This window comes from Mytilus edulis, chromosome 8 (assembly GCF_963676685.1).
Source record: "Mytilus edulis chromosome 8, xbMytEdul2.2, whole genome shotgun sequence".
In the NCBI taxonomy this organism is placed as follows: Eukaryota; Metazoa; Mollusca; class Bivalvia; order Mytilida; family Mytilidae; genus Mytilus; species Mytilus edulis.
This window is the reverse complement of record NC_092351.1, coordinates 51,140,160-51,160,272: the sequence shown is the minus strand read 5'-3', so window position 1 is coordinate 51,160,272 and position 20,113 is coordinate 51,140,160. Positions and strand designations below refer to the sequence as shown.

Here is a 20,113-nt window from a genome sequence, read left to right as displayed (position 1 = left end):
TAGTTGGACTATGTTTTGTATGCCAGAGCTTGCATTTTGTATAATACTATCCTTGATGAAGGGTTGAATTTACGAAGGGATGATTTCAACTTCACCATTGGGAACTCTTGGCTTAATAGCTTCACTATATCAATGTTGCAACTTAGAAATGGAAAGTTCACAATTGGGACATGTGGGAAGCTATAATCATCTCTTTTATCGTAAACTTTGGTTTTCAAGCGACCCTCATTGTCAATTTCTAGATGTAAGTCAAGATATGAGGCCGACTTAACTGTATCTGTTGTATCCTTTATCTCTAGTTCGATGGGATAGATGCGTTCAACATAGTCACCAAATTTTGAATTATTTAGTGAGAGAACATCATCTATATAGCGGAAAGTAAAGTTAAAGGATATTGATAACTTCTTATCTTTCTTCCTAAGACGTTCCTATATGAAGTCAGCCTCATAATAATAAAGAAACAAGTCGGCAAGAGGATCCTTTACAAAGTAGTATTTATCCCTTCCTGTGACAGATGACAACGGAAGTGTTCTAAATGTCAAAGCCACTATCAAGTCCTGTTCCCTATCACCATCGAATAATACCCCGAAGGTGTGTTTATTATGATAAACATATGTTTACAATATGTGAAGCAGAATCAGCCTTCGTGTCAACTGGGATCGATTTTGGATTTTTTTAGAGTTCATGTTGCTCAGAGTGTTGGTTCTATGAAGTGTTTTGCAAAGCTTGCTTTTCAAATTATGAATTTTGTTTTCATTGATATCATCTGTCTCTTTGGTTGTTTTTTTACAGAGGTTGATATGCATTATACAAATATATAGTGCTGATAGATACAGTTTAAGTGTTTCAGAATATTTTTCTAGAAATATATGTTTCTGTACAAAAAACGTATACCAAGTAATGTGTAAATGACCTCATCTTAGATACCAGGATTTAAATTGTATTCACCAGACGCGTGTTTTGTCTTCAAAAACCTCATCCGTGACGCCCGATAAGAAAAAGTTAAAAGACTAAATGACTTAGGAAATTTAAGAGCACTGAGGATCAGAATTCCGCCAAGGTAACCTTTTCCTGATGTAGACCATCTTAAGTATTTCGGAAAAACAACAAAAAATAAACAGTTAATTCATAATTCATAATTTCATCCATAACAATTATAGGTCGTGTTAACATTGAAGTGCTGTAAACTGGGCAGGTGATACCCTCGGGGAGATAACCTTCAACCGCAGTGGTATCGACCCATTGGTTGCAAATAAACTTATCATATGTGCATGCATATATCTACGTCGTGTACGCCAAACGTCCGTTTCTTCTACAAAAGACTCATCAGTGATGTTCGAGTCGAAAAAGTTAAAAAGGCGTAATAAAATAAAGATGAAGAGCACGTAGGACTCAAAATTCCACATAGTTTTCCAAATGCATGTACAGCTGAGGTCATCTAATACTCGGTTAGAAAATCCTCAGTATTTTGAAATTTTCAGAGATTTTAACATTTAATTTGTAATCATGATCATATCAATGATAATTCAGTCATCAGAGATGTGCTGACAACTCAGCTGTTGATACCCTCGGGGATAAAACTTACACCAGCAGTGACATCGACCCAGGATTTAAATTGTTAACTACAGACGCGCGATTCGTCGACAAAAGGCTTATCATTGACGTTCGAACCTTTTCTATTTCGAGCATATTCATAGTCCTGACTAGCTGTCGGTACCTTTTCGTTTTTTTCGTTTGAATTTTTTTACATTTGTCATTTCGGGGCCTTTTACAGGACTATGCGGTAAGGGTTTTGATCATAATTGAAGTCCAAACGCTGACCTGTATTGTTAATTTCTGTGTCAATTGATCTCTTGTGGAGATGTTTTCTCATTTGCAATCAAACCCCATCTTCTTATTTTGATATTGCCGGGAATCGAAATAATCTATTTGCAAGATTTTTCATTTAAGGAGGCTCGAGGGTATAAGATTTTCAGATAAAAAATAAACATTAACTTTTCATTACAAATTTTTATTTATTACCTTTAGTAGTTATTTATTTATGATATGGTACAAAAATCATTCCAAAAAATCAATTCGTGTTGGCCTCAGGTGATTTTTAAAATGGAGATGTCATTGAAAAAGCTCCAAATTATCTCCATTTGGTGCAAAAATGCCATTTTTTGGAAATAAAATTGAAATATCTTTTTTAACTCATCTGTGACCTATTCTTTTTATTGTTGTTTTAGAATAAGCTGTACATAAAATAAATAACTGTAAAATTTCAGCGATTTCTGTAATTTAGTTCTTTTTTTATTTCGATATTACCGCTTTTTCTCCTATTAGTTCAACAGAAAAAAGGAAATTAACAAAAATGTATGTTTCTTTCGAAGGCAGATTGTGAGCGTAAATGAACGGTGACCCCTTTCTTTAATTAATTTTTCTATTAAGTATAAGATAAAGTTCATTTATATCTTAAATAAAAAAAAATGATTGAGACCCGCGAGCCCCCTTAAATGAGCAACATTATGGTTGCAACGAGAGGTTCATGTATTGCTTACCATTTTAATGTATTTATATTTACTGCCAGTTGTATTGCTCTTATTTCATTCCCGTTGAGGGTTTTGCTACCTGTTGTGTTTAGTTTCGTTTTTTTTTTTATCATTTTGACATCGTTTAAGTCTTTTGTTATTTGACCTATGTGTTTTGATTACATCATTTGTATCTTCTCATATAATATACTATTTAAAGTGTGCCAATAAGCTATGACAAGTTCACTCCTTTGGTATATTTTATTGTTATATTCTATTACTACATAGATGGAATCATGCATATAAATGTATTTACAATAATTTCAAGTTAGAAAAACGTTCCCGGTCTCGATTTCATATCAAAAACACTTAATTACAAATACTTCATGTACGCGAATACGCTTATAAATTTTGGTAAAAGAAAACAAGTATTAAAAAGATAGAAAAATAACATTAACATCAAATAAAGCATAAAATTACACAAAAAAACAAACTGATAGAACACAATTTTAAATCAATATGAATGATAACAATTTCATTTGCTCATTTCTAATAAAATGTTCGCATTGAAAGGTAATTAACAGAAATGAAGATTATAGAAAGCAAAGAACCTAGCATTCTTAAGAAATAGCGGTAAAAACTTCACCAACGATACTAGGCTAATAATGGTTATGCGAGAAACACGTTTCGACATTATTATATTGATCAGAGGCACTCGAGGCAAAAAGTTGGAAGGTAAAACTCAAAGATAAAGTTGAATTTGCAAAAAATCTAAAATGGTTGTGTCAAGTACGACTATGACCACCTTTTGAATGTTAAATGATTTTAACATTTGAATGACTAAATACACTCTGCATGAACGCAATCGAAACAATTGCATACAACATCCAAGTATATTGCATCACTGCGTTTAAGATTTGTACACATTTGAAATTAAAAAATAAACGACCATCTTTATTTTGGTACCGTACCATACCTCTTCAATCAAACAGTTCAATGTCCTGTAGCTGTATCATTGTTTATTTGTATTACAATTTTAAACGTAGCCAATAAATCTTAAAAAATCAATACACATGTACTTGTGGTACAATGACATATATGACATATCTTAGAATTAAAATATTCCAAAACTAAATTTAAAAATTAAGGCATATGAATTAATAAAGTAAAAGTAAGATGTCAGTGATAAAAGATGTATATATGAAATAATAAGTACATAGAAATATAACATAGCAAGTAAAATGTGTACAATAATAACGCCTTAGTGGAATCTGATACTGTGGATTCATTTATTATCATGGGTACCAATTTTCGTGGATTAAGGAACATCTACATGTTTGTGGATACTCAATTTCGTGGTTTTGCCAAAGTATACATGCAAGCCTATAGAAAATGTGTTATTCATTGAACTTTTAATTTCGTGGTTTACCTGTACCCACGAAATCCACAAAAATTGGTATCCAACGAAAAATAGTGAATCCACATATGTACATGTGTTAATAAAAGACATACCATAAATATACTTTTCCATATTGTTTACAAGTACCACTGAAATATAATTGTACAAATGTGCAAGAGAACCGTTTCTGAAATAAAAGTGAAATGACTATTTCATACAATCTAAATACAAAAAAGTGTAAAAATTATATGTGATTAAAACATTATTCAAAACCGAAACTAACGTTTGTAATTTCGGGACAGCAAATATGAACTGAGGAGTACATGATCCACTATATATATTTGTATGTAAATGAACGACACTAATCGCAATAATACAATAATCCATACCTTCGGGTTTTGTCTGGTACGGGATGTCGTTTTTTTCTTCTTCATGCAAATGATTGTAAGCATGATTAGTATGTTTTCCAAAATTCCTCTTGGGATCAAATTAATAAACACTATGCGCAGTGAACAAGTGTTTCCCAAAACTACACCACGTCGACATACGTACAATATTTTTTCTTGAAGAGAAAATTTTGAAAAGACTACTTTCGAGGGTCATTATTTCTAGGACGTTATTAAAAAAGTACCGTCTTCATTACTTTAACAATATCCTAAAGGGCAAAACAAGAGACATTTGTGACAAAAACAATCTACGAGTAAATAATATAAGTACTTGATTTGCTTCATGTTTGGTGTTAAATGAACCAAGAAGCTAAAGTAATAAAGACAAGCATTTCGTATAAGCATAGGTCTATTTAAAAAAAAAGGAGTCATCATGCATTCGTCATGATTTTAATTTATTGTGTAACGCTGTTGACTGTTTCGTATCATTAGCTATTAGAAGCATCTTAGTTTATGTTTCTCATGATTGAAATATTTCACTATTTGCCTATATATAAATTTTGATGTTTTATATATTTTTCATTTTACATTTTAAATTAAATTCATTTCTATTTAAATTCTCAAAAATCAATACCAACTTTAGTGGTTGTCGTATGTTGCTATGTTAAATATTTGTTTTTCGTTCATTATTTTGTATATAAATTAGGACGTTAGTTTCCTCGTTTGAATTATTTTAAATTTCACATTTCGTTTTTTTTATAGTAGCTAGACTATGCGGTATGGGCTTTGCACATTGTTAAAGGCCATACGGTGACCTATAGTTGTTAATATCTGTGTCATCTGGTCACTTGTGAAGAATTGAATCATTGCGATCATACTACAACTTTTTTTTTTTTATATCTAGCATAAATGGTGAGTATAATATGCATTAATTGATTTTTTTTTCTCTCAAAAGGTATCGAAAGACAAGAATGTTTCATAAATTTGTTCAACACATACATAAATATTTGGAAGATTTATTTCATTCAACAATTGTGATAATAATAAATAGTATGTCCTTACTTAAACAGTTTTAAATTATTATGTACTTTATGCAAACACGTCAATTTGACCCACACAATTTTGAAATCAGTAGAAAAAATTACAAAATATAGAAATGCTTCCACTAACCTTGAACTTAGAAAAGAAAGCGAATTTCCACCCTCTTAATTTAAAACACGAATATTATTGGGATTATATATCATTTTGTTTTGACATAAACAGTACTATTTGTCAGTGCTGCTGTATATCGCAAAAATGCATAGCTTTCAGGTACAAGATTTATGGAGATATAGACTTTCGTTGCTTCGAGTTCATATTGTTGAAAAATTCAGTAGCAGGAATTTTACAAATTTTTAAACCTTAATCATAAATCATGATGAATATTGCAAAGAAAATAATCACAAAAATTATGCATTTAGATAACACCTTCTGATCATTCCCGTACGCTGTATTAAAGGTTGCATTTATGTAAAAATAAACAATGCAATTTCCCATAGGAACTCCCTTTGCGGCTAAAACTGTGACACTTTTACTATGGAGTTTCGTGAAAAATTATATCCTAGAATGGAAAGTTAATATGCACTTCTATTTCATTCAAAGGTCAAAACATTAGGCTGTGCGGCATACTTTCAACATGTATATGGCCTGAATTTGTTAGAGTTTAAACTTATACTAAAATTAGGTACTACTCCTACCTTTACTTTTTGCCTACTTCAGAATACATTTGTCACCGCAATAGTATGTTTTTATACTGGTAACAGTCCCAAGTTATGTCTCTATGAGACGAAACATAAATAATATATCTGGGAACCAGTATGTCAACAAATCAAATTATCTATGAATAGTATATATCTCCCCAAAAAAGGCGTGATTTGAGAAACAGCTGTAATTACAAAGTGCAACCTAAATGGTGCTTGAATATTGTTTACATAATAACCATGTTAAGTTTTCTCTCTTTATCATTCCGCTACTCCTTCATAATTAAAACTCCGTTTTTGCAACCACTTTTCGAGCTTGGCTGATGGCTTGTCTCATTATCACTATGTTGATTACTTGAATCAACATCAATATTCGAGTCAGACTCAGAATCTTCAGAAGAATTACTTGAGTCAACATCAATATTCGAGTCAGTCTCAGAATCTGCAGAGAGACTATTTGTGTCAATCGAAATACTTGAATCTATTTCAGTTACAACGTCCATATCAATATCAAAACCTTGAGAAAAGTCATTTATATCATTGGGATCAGAGGCAGCGACATTATCAAAGAAACGTTCCAAACATTCCCATGTACACTGTTGATCAAAAGCAGGATTTCTTTCTACTTTCTCTTTTAAGCGTTCGTTGAAATTTGTTATGAAATCGTTAGTTCCATAACTTCTGATATACGATTTGACTGCGTTAATATTTTTCGGTTGTTCTAATTTTGAAAACAAATACATAACAACACGTTCATCCTGAATGTAGATTCCAATTTTCTCAAAACATAACCATGACTGAGGTCGAACAAAACTAGTAAATACGTGCAAATTACAATTTACTACATTTTCTTCTGCTTGAATACATTCTGCAAGTTTTTTCTTAAAACTGTTGACAAACTCTTCACATCCATACTCCGTAATGTATACGTGTATGCTCCGTGCTCTCACATCAACTTGATCTTTAGATGACTCTGGTTTCATCAATATATGAATTAATCTCTGTATTAACCAGCCGTCGTTTGTGACAGTACCTATTTGACCATTTTCAATTGTGAAAGATGTCGGACGAATAAAATCATCTATCACAGGCCACTCACAATTTGCTACATTTTCCTCTGATTGAAACCATTCTGCAAGTTTGATATTAAAACTGATGACAAACTCCTCACATCCATACCTCTTAATGTAATTTTCTATCATCCATGCTCTAGTATCAGCTGAATGTTTAGATGACTCTGGTTTCATCAATATATGAATTAATCTCTGTATTAACCAGCCGTCGTTTGTGACAGTACATATCTGACCATTTTCAATTGTGAAAGATGTCGGACGAATAAAATAATCTATCACTTTCCACTCACAATTTGCTACATTTTTCTCTGATTGAAACCATTCTGCAAGTTTGATATTAAAACTGATGACAAACTCTTCACATCCATACCTCTTAATGTAATTTTCTATCATCCATGCTCTAGTATCAGCTGAATGTTTAGATGACTCTGGTTTCATCAATATATGAATTAATCTCTGTATTAACCAGCCGTCGTTTGTGACAGTACATATCTGACCATTTTCAATTGTGAAAGATGTCGGACGAATAAAATAATCTATCACAGGCCACTCACAATTTGCTACATTTTCCTCTGATTGAAACCATTCTGCAAGTTTGATATTAAAACTGATGACAAACTCTTCACATCCGTACTCCTTAATGTATCTTTCTATGCTCCATGCTCTAGTATCAACTGAATGTTTAGATGACTCTGGTTTCATCAATATATGAATTAATCTCTGTATTAACCAGCCGTAGTTTGTTACAGTACCTATTTGACCATTTTCAATTGTGAAAGATGTCGGACGAATAAAATAATCTAACACATACCAGTCACAATTTGCTACATTATCCTCTGATTGAAACCATTCGGCAAGTTTTTCATTAAAACTGTTGACAAACTCTGCACATCCGTACTCCTTAATGTATTCTTCTATGCTCCGTAATCTGACATCATCTGATTTCATCATTATAGTAAATAGTCTCTGTATTAACCAACAGTCGGTTGTGGTAGTACATATCTGATCATGTTCAATTGTGAAAGATGTCGGACGAATAAAATCATCTATCACATCCCAATCACAATTTGCTACATTTTCCTCTGATTGAAACCATTCTGCAAGATTTTTCTTAAAACTGTTTACAAACTTTTGACATCCATACCTCTTAATGTAACTTTCTATGTTCCGTGCTCTTACATCAACTGGATCTTTAGATGACTCTGGTTTCATCAATATATGAATTAATCTCTGTATTAACCAGCCGTCGTTTGTGACAGTACCTATTTGACCATTTTCAATTGTGAAAGATGTCGGACGAATAAAATCATCTATCACATCCCACTCACAATTTGCTACATTTTCCTCTGATTGAAACCATTCTGCAAGATTTTTCTTAAAACTGTTTACAAACTTTTGACATCCATACCTCTTAATGTAACTTTCTATGTTCCGTGCTCTTACATCAACTGGATCTTTAGATGACTCTGGTTTCATCAATATATGAATTAATCTCTGTATTAACCAGCCGTCGTTTGTGACAGTACCTATTTGACCATTTTCAATTGTGAAAGATGTCGGACGAATAAAATCATCTATCACATCCCACTCACAATTTGCTACATTTTCCTCTGATTGAAACCATTCTGCAAGATTTTTCTTAAAACTGTTTACAAACTTTTGACATCCATACCTCTTAATGTAACTTTCTATGTTCCGTGCTCTTACATCAACTGGATCTTTAGATGACTCTGGTTTCATCAGTATATGAATTAATCTCTGTATTAACCAGCCGTCGTTTGTGACAGTACCTATTTGACCATTTTCAATTGTGAAAGATGTCGGACGAATAAAATAATCTAACACATACCAGTCACAATTTGCTACATTATCCTCTGATTGAAACCATTCGGCAAGTTTTTCATTAAAACTGTTGACAAACTCTGCACATCCGTACTCCTTAATGTATTCTTCTATGCTCCGTAATCTGACATCATCTGATTTCATCATTATAGTAAATAGTCTCTGTATTAACCAACAGTCGGTTGTGGTAGTACATATCTGATCATTTTCAATTGTGAAAGATGTCGGACGAATAAAATCATCTATCACATCCCAATCACAATTTGCTACATTTTCCTCTGATTGAAACCATTCTGCAAGATTTTTCTTAAAACTGTTTACAAACTTTTGACATCCATACCTCTTAATGTAACTTTCTATGTTCCGTGCTCTTACATCAACTGGATCTTTAGATGACTCTGGTTTCATCAATATATGAATTAATCTCTGTATTAACCAGCCGTCGTTTGTGACAGTACCTATTTGACCATTTTCAATTGTGAAAGATGTCGGACGAATAAAATCATCTATCACATCCCACTCACAATTTGCTACATTTTCCTCTGATTGAAACCATTCTGCAAGATTTTTCTTAAAACTGTTTACAAACTTTTGACATCCATACCTCTTAATGTAACTTTCTATGTTCCGTGCTCTTACATCAACTGGATCTTTAGATGACTCTGGTTTCATCAATATATGAATTAATCTCTGTATTAACCAGCCGTCGTTTGTGACAGTACCTATTTGACCATTTTCAATTGTGAAAGATGTCGGACGAATAAAATCATCTATCACATCCCACTCACAATTTGCTACATTTTCCTCTGATTGAAACCATTCTGCAAGATTTTTCTTAAAACTGTTTACAAACTTTTGACATCCATACCTCTTAATGTAACTTTCTATGTTCGGTGCTCTTACATCAACTGGATCTTTAGATGACTCTGGTTTCATCAGTATATGAATTAATCTCTGTATTAACCAGCCGTCATTTGTGACAGTACATATATGACCATTTTCAATTTTGAAAGATGTCGGACGAATAAAATAATCTATCACAGGCCACTCACAATTTGCTACATTTTCCTCTGATTGAAACCATTCTGCAAGTTTGATATTAAAACTGATGACAAACTCCTCACATCCATACCTCTTAATGTATCTTTCTATGCTCCATGCTCTAGTATCAACTGAATGTTTAAATGACTCTGGTTTCATCAATATATGAATTAATCTCTGTATTAACCAACTGTCGTTTGTGACAGTACATATCTGACCATTTTCAATTGTGAAAGATGTCGGACGAATAAAATAATCTATCACAGGCCACTCACAATTTGCTACATTTTCCTCTGAATGAAACCATTCTGCAAGATTTTTCTTAAAACTGTTGACAAACTCTTCACATCCATACCTCTTAAGGTATCTTTCTATGCTCCATACTCTAGTATCAACTGAATCTTTAGATGACTCTGGTTTCATCAATATATGAATTAATCTCTGTATTAACCAGCCGTCGTTTGGGACAGTACATATCTGACCATTTTCAATTGTGAAAGATGTCGGACGAATAAAATAATCTATCACAGGCCACTCACAATTTGCTACATTTTTCTCTGATTGAAACCATTCTGCAAGTTTGATATTAAAACTGATGACAAACTCCTCACATCCATACCTCTTAATGTAATTTTCTATCATCCATGCTCTAGTATCAGCTGGATGTTTAGATGACTCTGGTTTCATCAATATATGAATTAATCTCTGTATTAACCAGGCGTTACTATTTTGCATCTGACAGTTTTCAATCGCGAAAGAAGTTGGACGAACAAAATAATCTATCACCTCCCACTTACAATTCTTTACATTTTCCTCTGATTGAAACCATTCTTTAACTTTTGCATTGAACTTCTTTAGAAAGTCGTTAGAACCATATATTTCAATATACCTTTTAACATTACATGCTCCATTTTTTAGTTCTTTCATTAGTCTTTCTATCAAATAGTTATCATCTACATTTCCACAAATTTTATTGTTTTCCTTTTTGTAATTAAAAGGTCTTATAAAATTATTAATTAACATCCACTCACATTTATGAATATTTTCTCCTTTTGTACACCATTCATCTAATTTCAAGTTAAACGCATTTAAAATAAATTTTGATTGCTCAATAAGCTTGATAAGGCTATAGCAATTTAAAAATTCATTACAATTTGCCAGAAACGTTTCAAACAATTTATGTGCAAGATCAGTACATTTGTTCATTGGAACAATCAAATACTTTTTATAGCCTTTCACAATAGAGTCAAACGCCCTAACATATTCTACAAGGATATCGACATCAAAGAATTTTATGACATCTGCCATTGTTGTTGGGTGCCAGTAAGAAGACAATACCACTTCGAAAACCGTTTGGTGCTGGAATACATATGTGTTACTGTTTAGATCTTTTTTTATATACGTATTTGTAAGTTTTTTGCATATTTGATGTAAATCGTCGATTGATATCATTTTTTTTTTATGATATATTGAATTGTATAAATATTCTATGACAGAACAGTTAATGTTTTTGTAGTTGTTGGAAGAATCGTTGTTTTCATGGGCTACTCGATGTATGTTTTTACCAAAGGAATCTTTACATGCGGAATCCATCATCAAACAAATAAGAACACAGTATTGTAATTCTGAGTCAACAATATTACCGGATCTTTTCAAAATGCTCATTTCATTTTGAAGTACTTCGGTTGGAGAAGTAAAGAATACATGTCCCATTGCAAAGAATTTTTCAAAAGAGCAAAACAAACGGCTAGCTTCCGGAAATCCTAGATACGAATCTGTATCAATTATATCTTGCATATACGATGAACAAATTTCCAATCCATTATGTGTAGCATGCCTAGTCAAAATCCTTTTTTTTTCTGAATGAGATAAACTACCATTTAAATCTACTACCCCTGCTTCTGACAGCAACTGATTTGTCGCTATTTCATCATCAATTTCACTTTTGTAACTTCTTACCGTTATTACGAATTTTGAAACGCCATTGAACACATGAGGTTTCAAAACCTCTAAAAGATTTGAATGTATATCGGCATTATACCTGATGTCAGCTTTCCCGAACAAATCTTCAAAAATAATCAATTGCTTATTGTTACTTCTGAAATATGTTTTAAAATCTTTTGCTAAGTTTTGTTCAAGTTTCATAATGATATAACCCTTTGCATGAAACAAAGATGCTATCTGTAAAGCCGTGGAAGTTTTTCCACTCCCTGCTCTACCGAAAATAATAAGTAAATTGTTACTATGTAGTTGTTTAGTTGCAATAGTTACTGCAGATGTTTCAACATAGGTGTTATCTTCGTCATGGAATTCGATTTCCCTTCTTGTATTATCTAAAAGATTAAAGAAATGATCCTATATTTGAAATAACATAATGTTTTGTAAGTGATAAAGACACGAAAACGTATACTTTCAAACATTTTCATTTTAGCAAATTCAGAAAAAAAATGACGGTCATGATAGGATGGCCGATGGATATTTTCTAACAAAGAACATTAATAAACAAATTCTACCGATTTTTCTTCAAGACAATTAGAATGAAGTATTACAGAAAAACAAGAAAACTGCGATTTTGTGATTCACAGTATCCATTTTAAGCGAAAAACATTTTTTGGTGAAATGTTAACGTAGGGAAGCGGAACAATTGTGAACACAGATGGTCATTACTGAGAAAAAAACATTGGTAACCATGTACTTTTCAACTATCAATTTTGAGCTAATATTTCAACTAAATAAGTTAAACTTTCCAAGAATAGAGAAGTTGTTACTGCAATGTTTACTTATCTAAAAAACCTAACTGTTAACTTACCTATGATATTTCTTGTTGTATCTGGGGAAAAAAAAGAAACAATTGAAAGTAAATTTCATTTCATTTCATTATTATTTCGCGTGTTTGCTTCCTTAGTTTTCATCAAATTCAATGTACGTAAATGCAATGGACAATGGCAAGATTTGAAACACAATAATCTGGGATTGACAGGTACAATTGCATTGCATTGTATATATGTAGGACTCAAATTTATGGTGAGTTCCAGATCTATGGCAGATTCAAAATCTATGGTAAATATGAAGTCATGCCATCCTAAATCTATGGCAGATTTTTTAAAGACCTAATCTATGGCAAGTTTTGTAATTTCCTATCTCTGGCAGATTTTGTGCAAATGGAGAACAAGGCAGTACATATACGATCAATGACTTGTCTTAAACAAGTGGAAATGTACGACAACGGGAGCATGTCTATAAACATTTGTGAAATAAACATTCCATAATGGTATTGGTCAACCAAATCTTGATGGCAACCATAAGTGTAGAAGTGATATACCATAATACAGATTCAGTTTAAAATGATGTGTCCCGGAAAAATAAGCATTTCCTTATCTGTGCATGGTACCTGTTTGATCCATTTAATAAACCAACCAGTAAAAATAGAGGTCCCTCAACAAACAAGAAAGCAGGTTTTTTTTTCATAAAAAGATTTTAACAGTTTGACTTTTCGATGCCGATTTAAGTCAAAGTGGTATTCAGTACTTAGTTTTAACTCTAACTTTGTATACTTTGCCAGCCGTAGACGCTTAAATATTTACTATAACTCCTTTCCAAAAATATCCACTGCTAAAACAGCGGTGCCTTTATTTATGGCGGGATTTTGACGGTACCTCAAATATTGTCTCTCCTCTGGACAAAATGTCACATCTTAAACCATCGGCAAATTGTTCTAGAGGGATAGCGGAAAGTGTTTCCCTGTGTATTTGTTTGTAAAGATCTGTGAGCACCGTGTTAAATATTAGTTTTGATTTACATTCTACAAATAAAAAAATAATCTAGAAATGGTGTTCAAATCTATGGGTTCTGTCATCGTTAACGGCGGCGACGATGTTAAATATGAAATTGAGAATGGATATGGAGAATGTGTCAAAGAGACAACAACCCGACCATAGAGCAGACAATAGCAGAAGGTCACCAACAGGTCTTCAATGCAGCGAGAAATTATGGCGTTATTTAATTGTGACGTTATATTTTCCCGAAAACTGATTTGGAGAAACCAATAAAACTGCCATAGATTTCATTTGTTTGGCGTTTGTAATGTCATATTTGCCATAGATAAGGAGTCTACCATAGAATTAGAACCCGCCATAGATTTGAGTCCTACATATATTTCAAGGTTATACAGTCCTTGAATAGTGAGAACCTCCAAGTTACACCAAATACCATTACATCATGTACTATGCAACATTACACGACACCAAACAACATTACACCGTTACACGTAAACCATGAAGCATAAGTTTTTCCCTTCCTTTCTCCCATTTGAGTCGTTCATGACGCGCATATTTCAAAATAACACACAATGTATCATGCTTTAGAAAACTGCTAATAACAATATAATTGTTTCTAAAACTAAAATAAAAAAACACATACATAATTTTTCATTCACAATACCCCATTCCCTATGAACCATAAACCATTTCAAATTGCGTAGTACAACAAACCCTTATTATTAGAAAGTCTATACCAAATTTAGGACTTCTCTCCGAGGTTTATGTACATTATATGATATATCAACAAAAGCAGAGAGCAACTAAACAAAATAAGACTGATGCTAAACAACTATAATTTGGATAATAGTTACTGTATTTATTGAAGATTTTATGTATTTGTTCTGTTGAATATATTACAACTTGTATATACTCATGAAGATTAAAAGCTATACACTTTGCCGAAACAGAGATTCTCGTTCGCACTATCTCATTGACGTATATCTCGCAACTTCTTTTATACATATGAAACATACATACGTCACTTGCATACATAATGCAAAATGAATAAATATAGATACTATGGGGTACATCCAGTTAAATCTTGTATGTAGTATGTTAATTCTGTAAGATATCTGAAACACTGGGAACCAGTATTAACTGTATTGAAACTGGTACTGGTTTACCATCTACGTTGTCTGGTCTGCTAAGTACCGGACGTGACATATTCCCGAGTGTGAATTCGCATTGCTATTAGACGTGTCTCGATATGTATACATCCAACATTATTGTATTTAGTAATGATGTTTCGTTTTTAAGTCTGCTTGGATATTGTGTTTTGTCTAGTCGTTTGTGGTTTTAATTATATTTTTATTTTCTATATGTATGTAAAAGTTAAGATAATTAATCAGCTAGTTCATTTATATGATTTTAAGTTTAAAGCAATTATATGAACAGGATTTATTTGTTTTTACACAGGTTTGATTTAGAATAAAAACCGACATGGTCACAAATAATGACAGCATTACTAACACAATTTTATATTAATATTCTTGTAATGGTTAGAAAATATATAAAAAAAACACCATTACAAACCTTATCTCAATTTTATATTCTATTTTTAGAAATGTACATGTGACGTTACTTTTGGTTGCGTTGATACATTCGTGTGACGCACAGTTCATAATTCTATTATGGTGTACATGGGAGGTGTCCATTGTTATTCTGTGGTTTACATGTTGTAAAGTACTATTGTATTATTTATTTATGTATTTCTCTGTCCTGAGTGTTCCTGTGTTAATTTGCACTGTTTTCCTGTTATGTAGTGTTGTCATCTTAGCGGTATTTTTTAACATTGTCATAAATGCGGGAGGTTTTGCTAGCCATAAAACCAGGTTCAATCCACAATTTTTTCTTAAAATATCCTGTGCTGAGTCAGGAACATCGCAGTTGTTATTAAATAGTCCGTTTCTATGTATGTTGGCGTTTGTTTTTGTTGCTGTCATGTCATGGCCTGCCCAAAGTCTAGAAATAAATCCCATGTAACATGTAGTTAATATAATTCAAAGAAAACCCAATGAGAAACAACCAAAATCGACAACTGCACCTTTAAATAACGCCATATTTCTCTGGAGCGTTGTCCACGATCCAAACTGCATTCACCAAACGCGAAATCAATTAAATAGCAAAAGAATCCATACCCGTGATTGACTATTGTACCTAAGATGTTACCAGTGACGTGTGATAAATATTGACAATGACATTTCTAAAAGATTATGATTGGAAATGCTTTTTGATCTAAATGTCAAACTTGAAATAAATTTCTGTGACACTCTAATCCATTTCGATACCGCCATCCCGGTGTTATACACGTGTATGCTTTTTGCAAATCGAAAAATTAATAACAACTATTCCTAACCTGAGTATTCATTTAGCTCATTTCTCACAACGTCTGACATGTTCGATGTAAATGCTGTTATTTGCGATTCAATTTGTTGAAGTTTTAGGTCAATGCTTTCTTTTACCATTTCAACTGTGTCCTGTAATTTGCGACATGCCTACAAAGACAAAAAATATTTTAATAAAATTGAGAATGAAATTTACGATATACAACAAACATGTTTAACCCCGCCGCATTTTTGCGCCTGTCCCAAGTCAGGAGCCTCTGGCCTTTGTTAGTCTTGTATTATTTTAATTTTAGTTTCTTGTGTACAATTTGGAAATTAGTATGGCGTTCATTATCACTGGACTAGTACATATTTGTTTAGGGGCCAGCTGAAGGACGCCTCCGGGTGCGAGAATTTCTCGCTACATTGAAGACCTGTTGGTGACCCTCTGCTGTTGTTTTTTATTTGGTTGGGTTGTTGTCTCTTTGACACATTCCCCATTTCCATTCTCAATTTTATAATGTATAAATAAACAATTGAAATGAATGTTATATTATACAATTATAGCCTCTGTATGAGGTCGATGCAATGATATATTGATTTGAAAGAAGTATATTGACTGAGGATGAAGTCCAAGGTCGATATACTTCTTCGGGTCGATATATGCTGTATTGACCTCATACACAGGCTATAATTGTTATATAATTAATTTCCGACCATATTTATATCAAAATCGTCAGTGTAATATATTCTCTTTTTCGATATCATATTGTCTCTTTGACAATAACAACATATTAGTTGTTATTTCAATTACTTTTTATGTGTTTTGTGTACATATTATATATTTGAAGATAATTTTCCTCAAATAATCGATCTTTATATAAACTTTTTAAAAACTTTTAACAATATCATGAAATTCATTACATGACGTCACAATGTTTATCGGTCTTTATATATTCTAAAACTAACCGTGCAATTTCACTTGTGATATCTGTCGTTTTCTATCTACCTTCGAAAATATAGTTTAACACTTGAGTATCCCTGAACGAATCAAATTAGTTGGAATATACGAATTAAGAGCATTAGAATATATTAAATTTGTATGAATTAAGGTTTTGACATTTTTGGCTTTAGATACTTTTCTATTTACAGTCTTGTTTATAGACTGAAAAGGGAGATGCAAAAATAATGAAAATACCGTATTTAAATGGCACGCCAAATTTCGATATATATGTTATCTGCCTTTTACCTTTTCATCATTTCATAAGATAATTTATCATAAACAACCCTTTCATAATCTTTTTCAGATGGACTAAAGATAAATGCATTATTACATGAAGATATTGATAATATAAAATACCTCGAGGACAAGTTCGTCTCCGTGCATTTGTTTTAGTATTAAACATTGTAGTTCCAAACACAGTGATTCCTCTAGTGATTTTTCTCTTAGCTTAGATATACATAGTTTTTGACTATCGACTGTGCTGGTGATGTTAGAAACATATATTATAGAATTTTCAATTTCATTCCATAATTGTCTGAATTCCTCGTCGGACAGTTCTCCTTTTATAGCATGAGCAAACACTGTATTCCTAGCATTAACCAGTACCTCAATATGTCTCATCATGGCACAGAATTTTGACAGAATGGTCATTCGCGCACGGCCATCCAAATCTGAATGACGAATTCCAATCGTTGCAGACACGGAACATGGATTTAATGGTTTGCCTTTTGGAATTCTGTGTTGAATACAAGGTAGCTCAGGAACTTGAAACATTGTTTCCCATTGAGTTCTATTCAGTCTATCCTTTTCTGTTACCACCATAACCATGTATCCTGGATGAGCTTGACACAGGCAGCATGAAGTATTTAGTTGCAATAAATGAAAAATATCATGCTTATGCGTGTTCAGAAAATCATGAAATACAATTCCACTTGTAAAACAACTTTGCCAAAATTCCTCTTCGAAGTATGTTACCAGGACGAATCTCAACAATGTTATGTCTATGTCTTGTATTTGCAATGTAGATTTAACAATACTGCAACAGTATTCACATTTACTGCTATCTTTATGACCTGAAAGTTTTGGATTTTTTATGTCAAAAAGCTTATCCATTTGCCATGCGCTAATAATAGTCTTGAAAGGCCGACGATAACTTTTTGAGCACAAACAACATATTCCATTATTAAAGAGGTGATAAATCTCGTGTTGATGATTTGACACAAAGTCTCTAAAGGACATTCCGTATTTTGTCCGAATAAACTGATCTAACAAACATCGCATTGACTCAGCCCCATGGTCGATTATTAATGAGGCTATGCGATAAAAGTTCTTTCTCAACGTTGACAGAGACATACTGGTGAAAGAAGATTTAAAAAACAAATTTCAATCTTTCCTAAATCTAAAAAAAAGAAAAATCACAACAGTAAATATGCATACTGATTAAATTTTTAAATATGCATTGTATATTATATTAGTTGAAGAAGATGCTAATAATCCAACATTTTAAGAAAACCAGAAATAATATCGGGAAATATGGTTTTAACTCGCACACGTTGATTTCATGATCAGGAAAAAGAGTACAAACGTGTGTTAAAATAAAACATATTTATGTACCAGTATATTTCACAAAGACAATTTTCGGGAGAGGTCTGCTTTCTTTAAGTCTTATTTCATTTTCATATTAATACTTACAATTGACAATTTATTCATAACCATACTCGACAAAAATCGTTCCAGGAATATGTAATAGGCACATAGAAATTATTATCATCTTGTAAAAAATAAAGATCTGAAAAAAATTCAGAAAAAAATGTAATTAAAGCCATTTGCTGTCTACAAAATATAAACACCCATAATTCTCAATCGGAAAACATTTGTCTATGTTTAAATTCAATCTCTGTCGCCCTTATCTTTGTTGCGCTTCAGTGTTTGAATTGTTTGAATTTCTACTGTTCCGTTTTTCCTCTTATCAGTAGCCTTTATTTATTCAAGATAGATAAACACCCAAGTCCATTGTTTAAGTAAATTTGAAATAAAATTGAAACTCCTAATTGTGCACTTTCACTAACCTGATATTACCATTTACAATGACTTGCAACATTTTGATTTGATTGAATAACGATGCATATCAAATTTAAGTATATCCGTTGTTCATGTTATGAATTTGTGTTATCAGCCAGATATTTAGTAAAGGATCAGAAGGGTGGGGCTTATATTATTTACATGAATTATTTACTGTAAATTATGTGGTTTAAATGTCTTGATGAACAGGTCGAGGTAAACATTTTCTAACATTTTGATAAAAATTAAACGAGCCAATTGTATTTTAGTCTAAATGTCGATTCCATCATTAAGGAAATTTTTATAATTTTACGTGGTTTTCCGCTTGATGTACAACTTACGTCATGTGACTCAAAGGTTCTATTGATTGTAACTATAGACTTGTAAACAAATGCTTTGTAATATACATCCAATGACGGCCAGTTTATAAATAACAGACACTCATTGTTAAGTTATTATTCGGATCAGTGTTGATTTTTTTTCGCTGCGTGTGAATGATTTAAATACCTTCTACACTTGATATTGAGATGTATCATATTGCATTGTGTATGTTGATTTAAAAAACAGACGAATAACAAGTGTAGTTTTTGTTACAGCATAGATTAATATTTCCCTAACCATGCTTACATACATAAGGGAGAAGTGACAATAAATTCTTTTTAAAGATTATCTGAAAAATATGGTGAAAAACTCGAAACTTTTTTTAAACAATTATAATTTGATGTTCTTTATTGAGAGACGCATGTCCATATTTTCAGTATTAAATTCTTATTCTACATGTTGAAGGCTCAAATCTGTTAAAATGTAAACGGGTATTAACAAAAGAAATTTAATTTAAAAACAAAAGTAAAAAACAAAAGTAAAAACAATGAAGTAAGCCATGGTAAGGCATTCAAACGAGATAAACGTCTTCAATT

General features: G+C 32.2%; 1 protein-coding gene across 3 annotated transcripts in view; it reads right to left on the bottom strand.

Annotated features, from left to right (window-relative positions):
- Nucleotides 1–2,830: 2,830 nt before the first annotated feature.
- The window catches only part of LOC139485822 (uncharacterized), a 37,621-nt gene continuing 20,338 nt past the window's right edge, over nucleotides 2,831–20,113 (bottom strand). The window contains exons 2-7 of one of the 3 annotated variants that reach the window (XM_071270470.1): nucleotides 18,828–18,924; nucleotides 17,493–18,534; nucleotides 16,165–16,303; nucleotides 12,800–12,820; nucleotides 6,274–12,323; nucleotides 2,831–4,564 (exon numbers count right to left, since the gene is read on the bottom strand). In XM_071270470.1, coding sequence (XP_071126571.1) covers nucleotides 6,304–12,323; nucleotides 12,800–12,820; nucleotides 16,165–16,303; nucleotides 17,493–18,488 — 7,176 coding nt within the window. In that variant the 5' untranslated portion in view covers nucleotides 18,489–18,534; nucleotides 18,828–18,924 and the 3' untranslated portion in view covers nucleotides 2,831–4,564; nucleotides 6,274–6,303. Of the gene's footprint in view, nucleotides 4,565–4,712; nucleotides 12,324–12,799; nucleotides 12,821–16,164; nucleotides 16,304–17,492; nucleotides 18,535–18,827; nucleotides 18,925–20,113 lie in introns of those variants that run through there. The other 2 variants (XM_071270469.1, XM_071270471.1) reach the window with 2 other exon arrangements.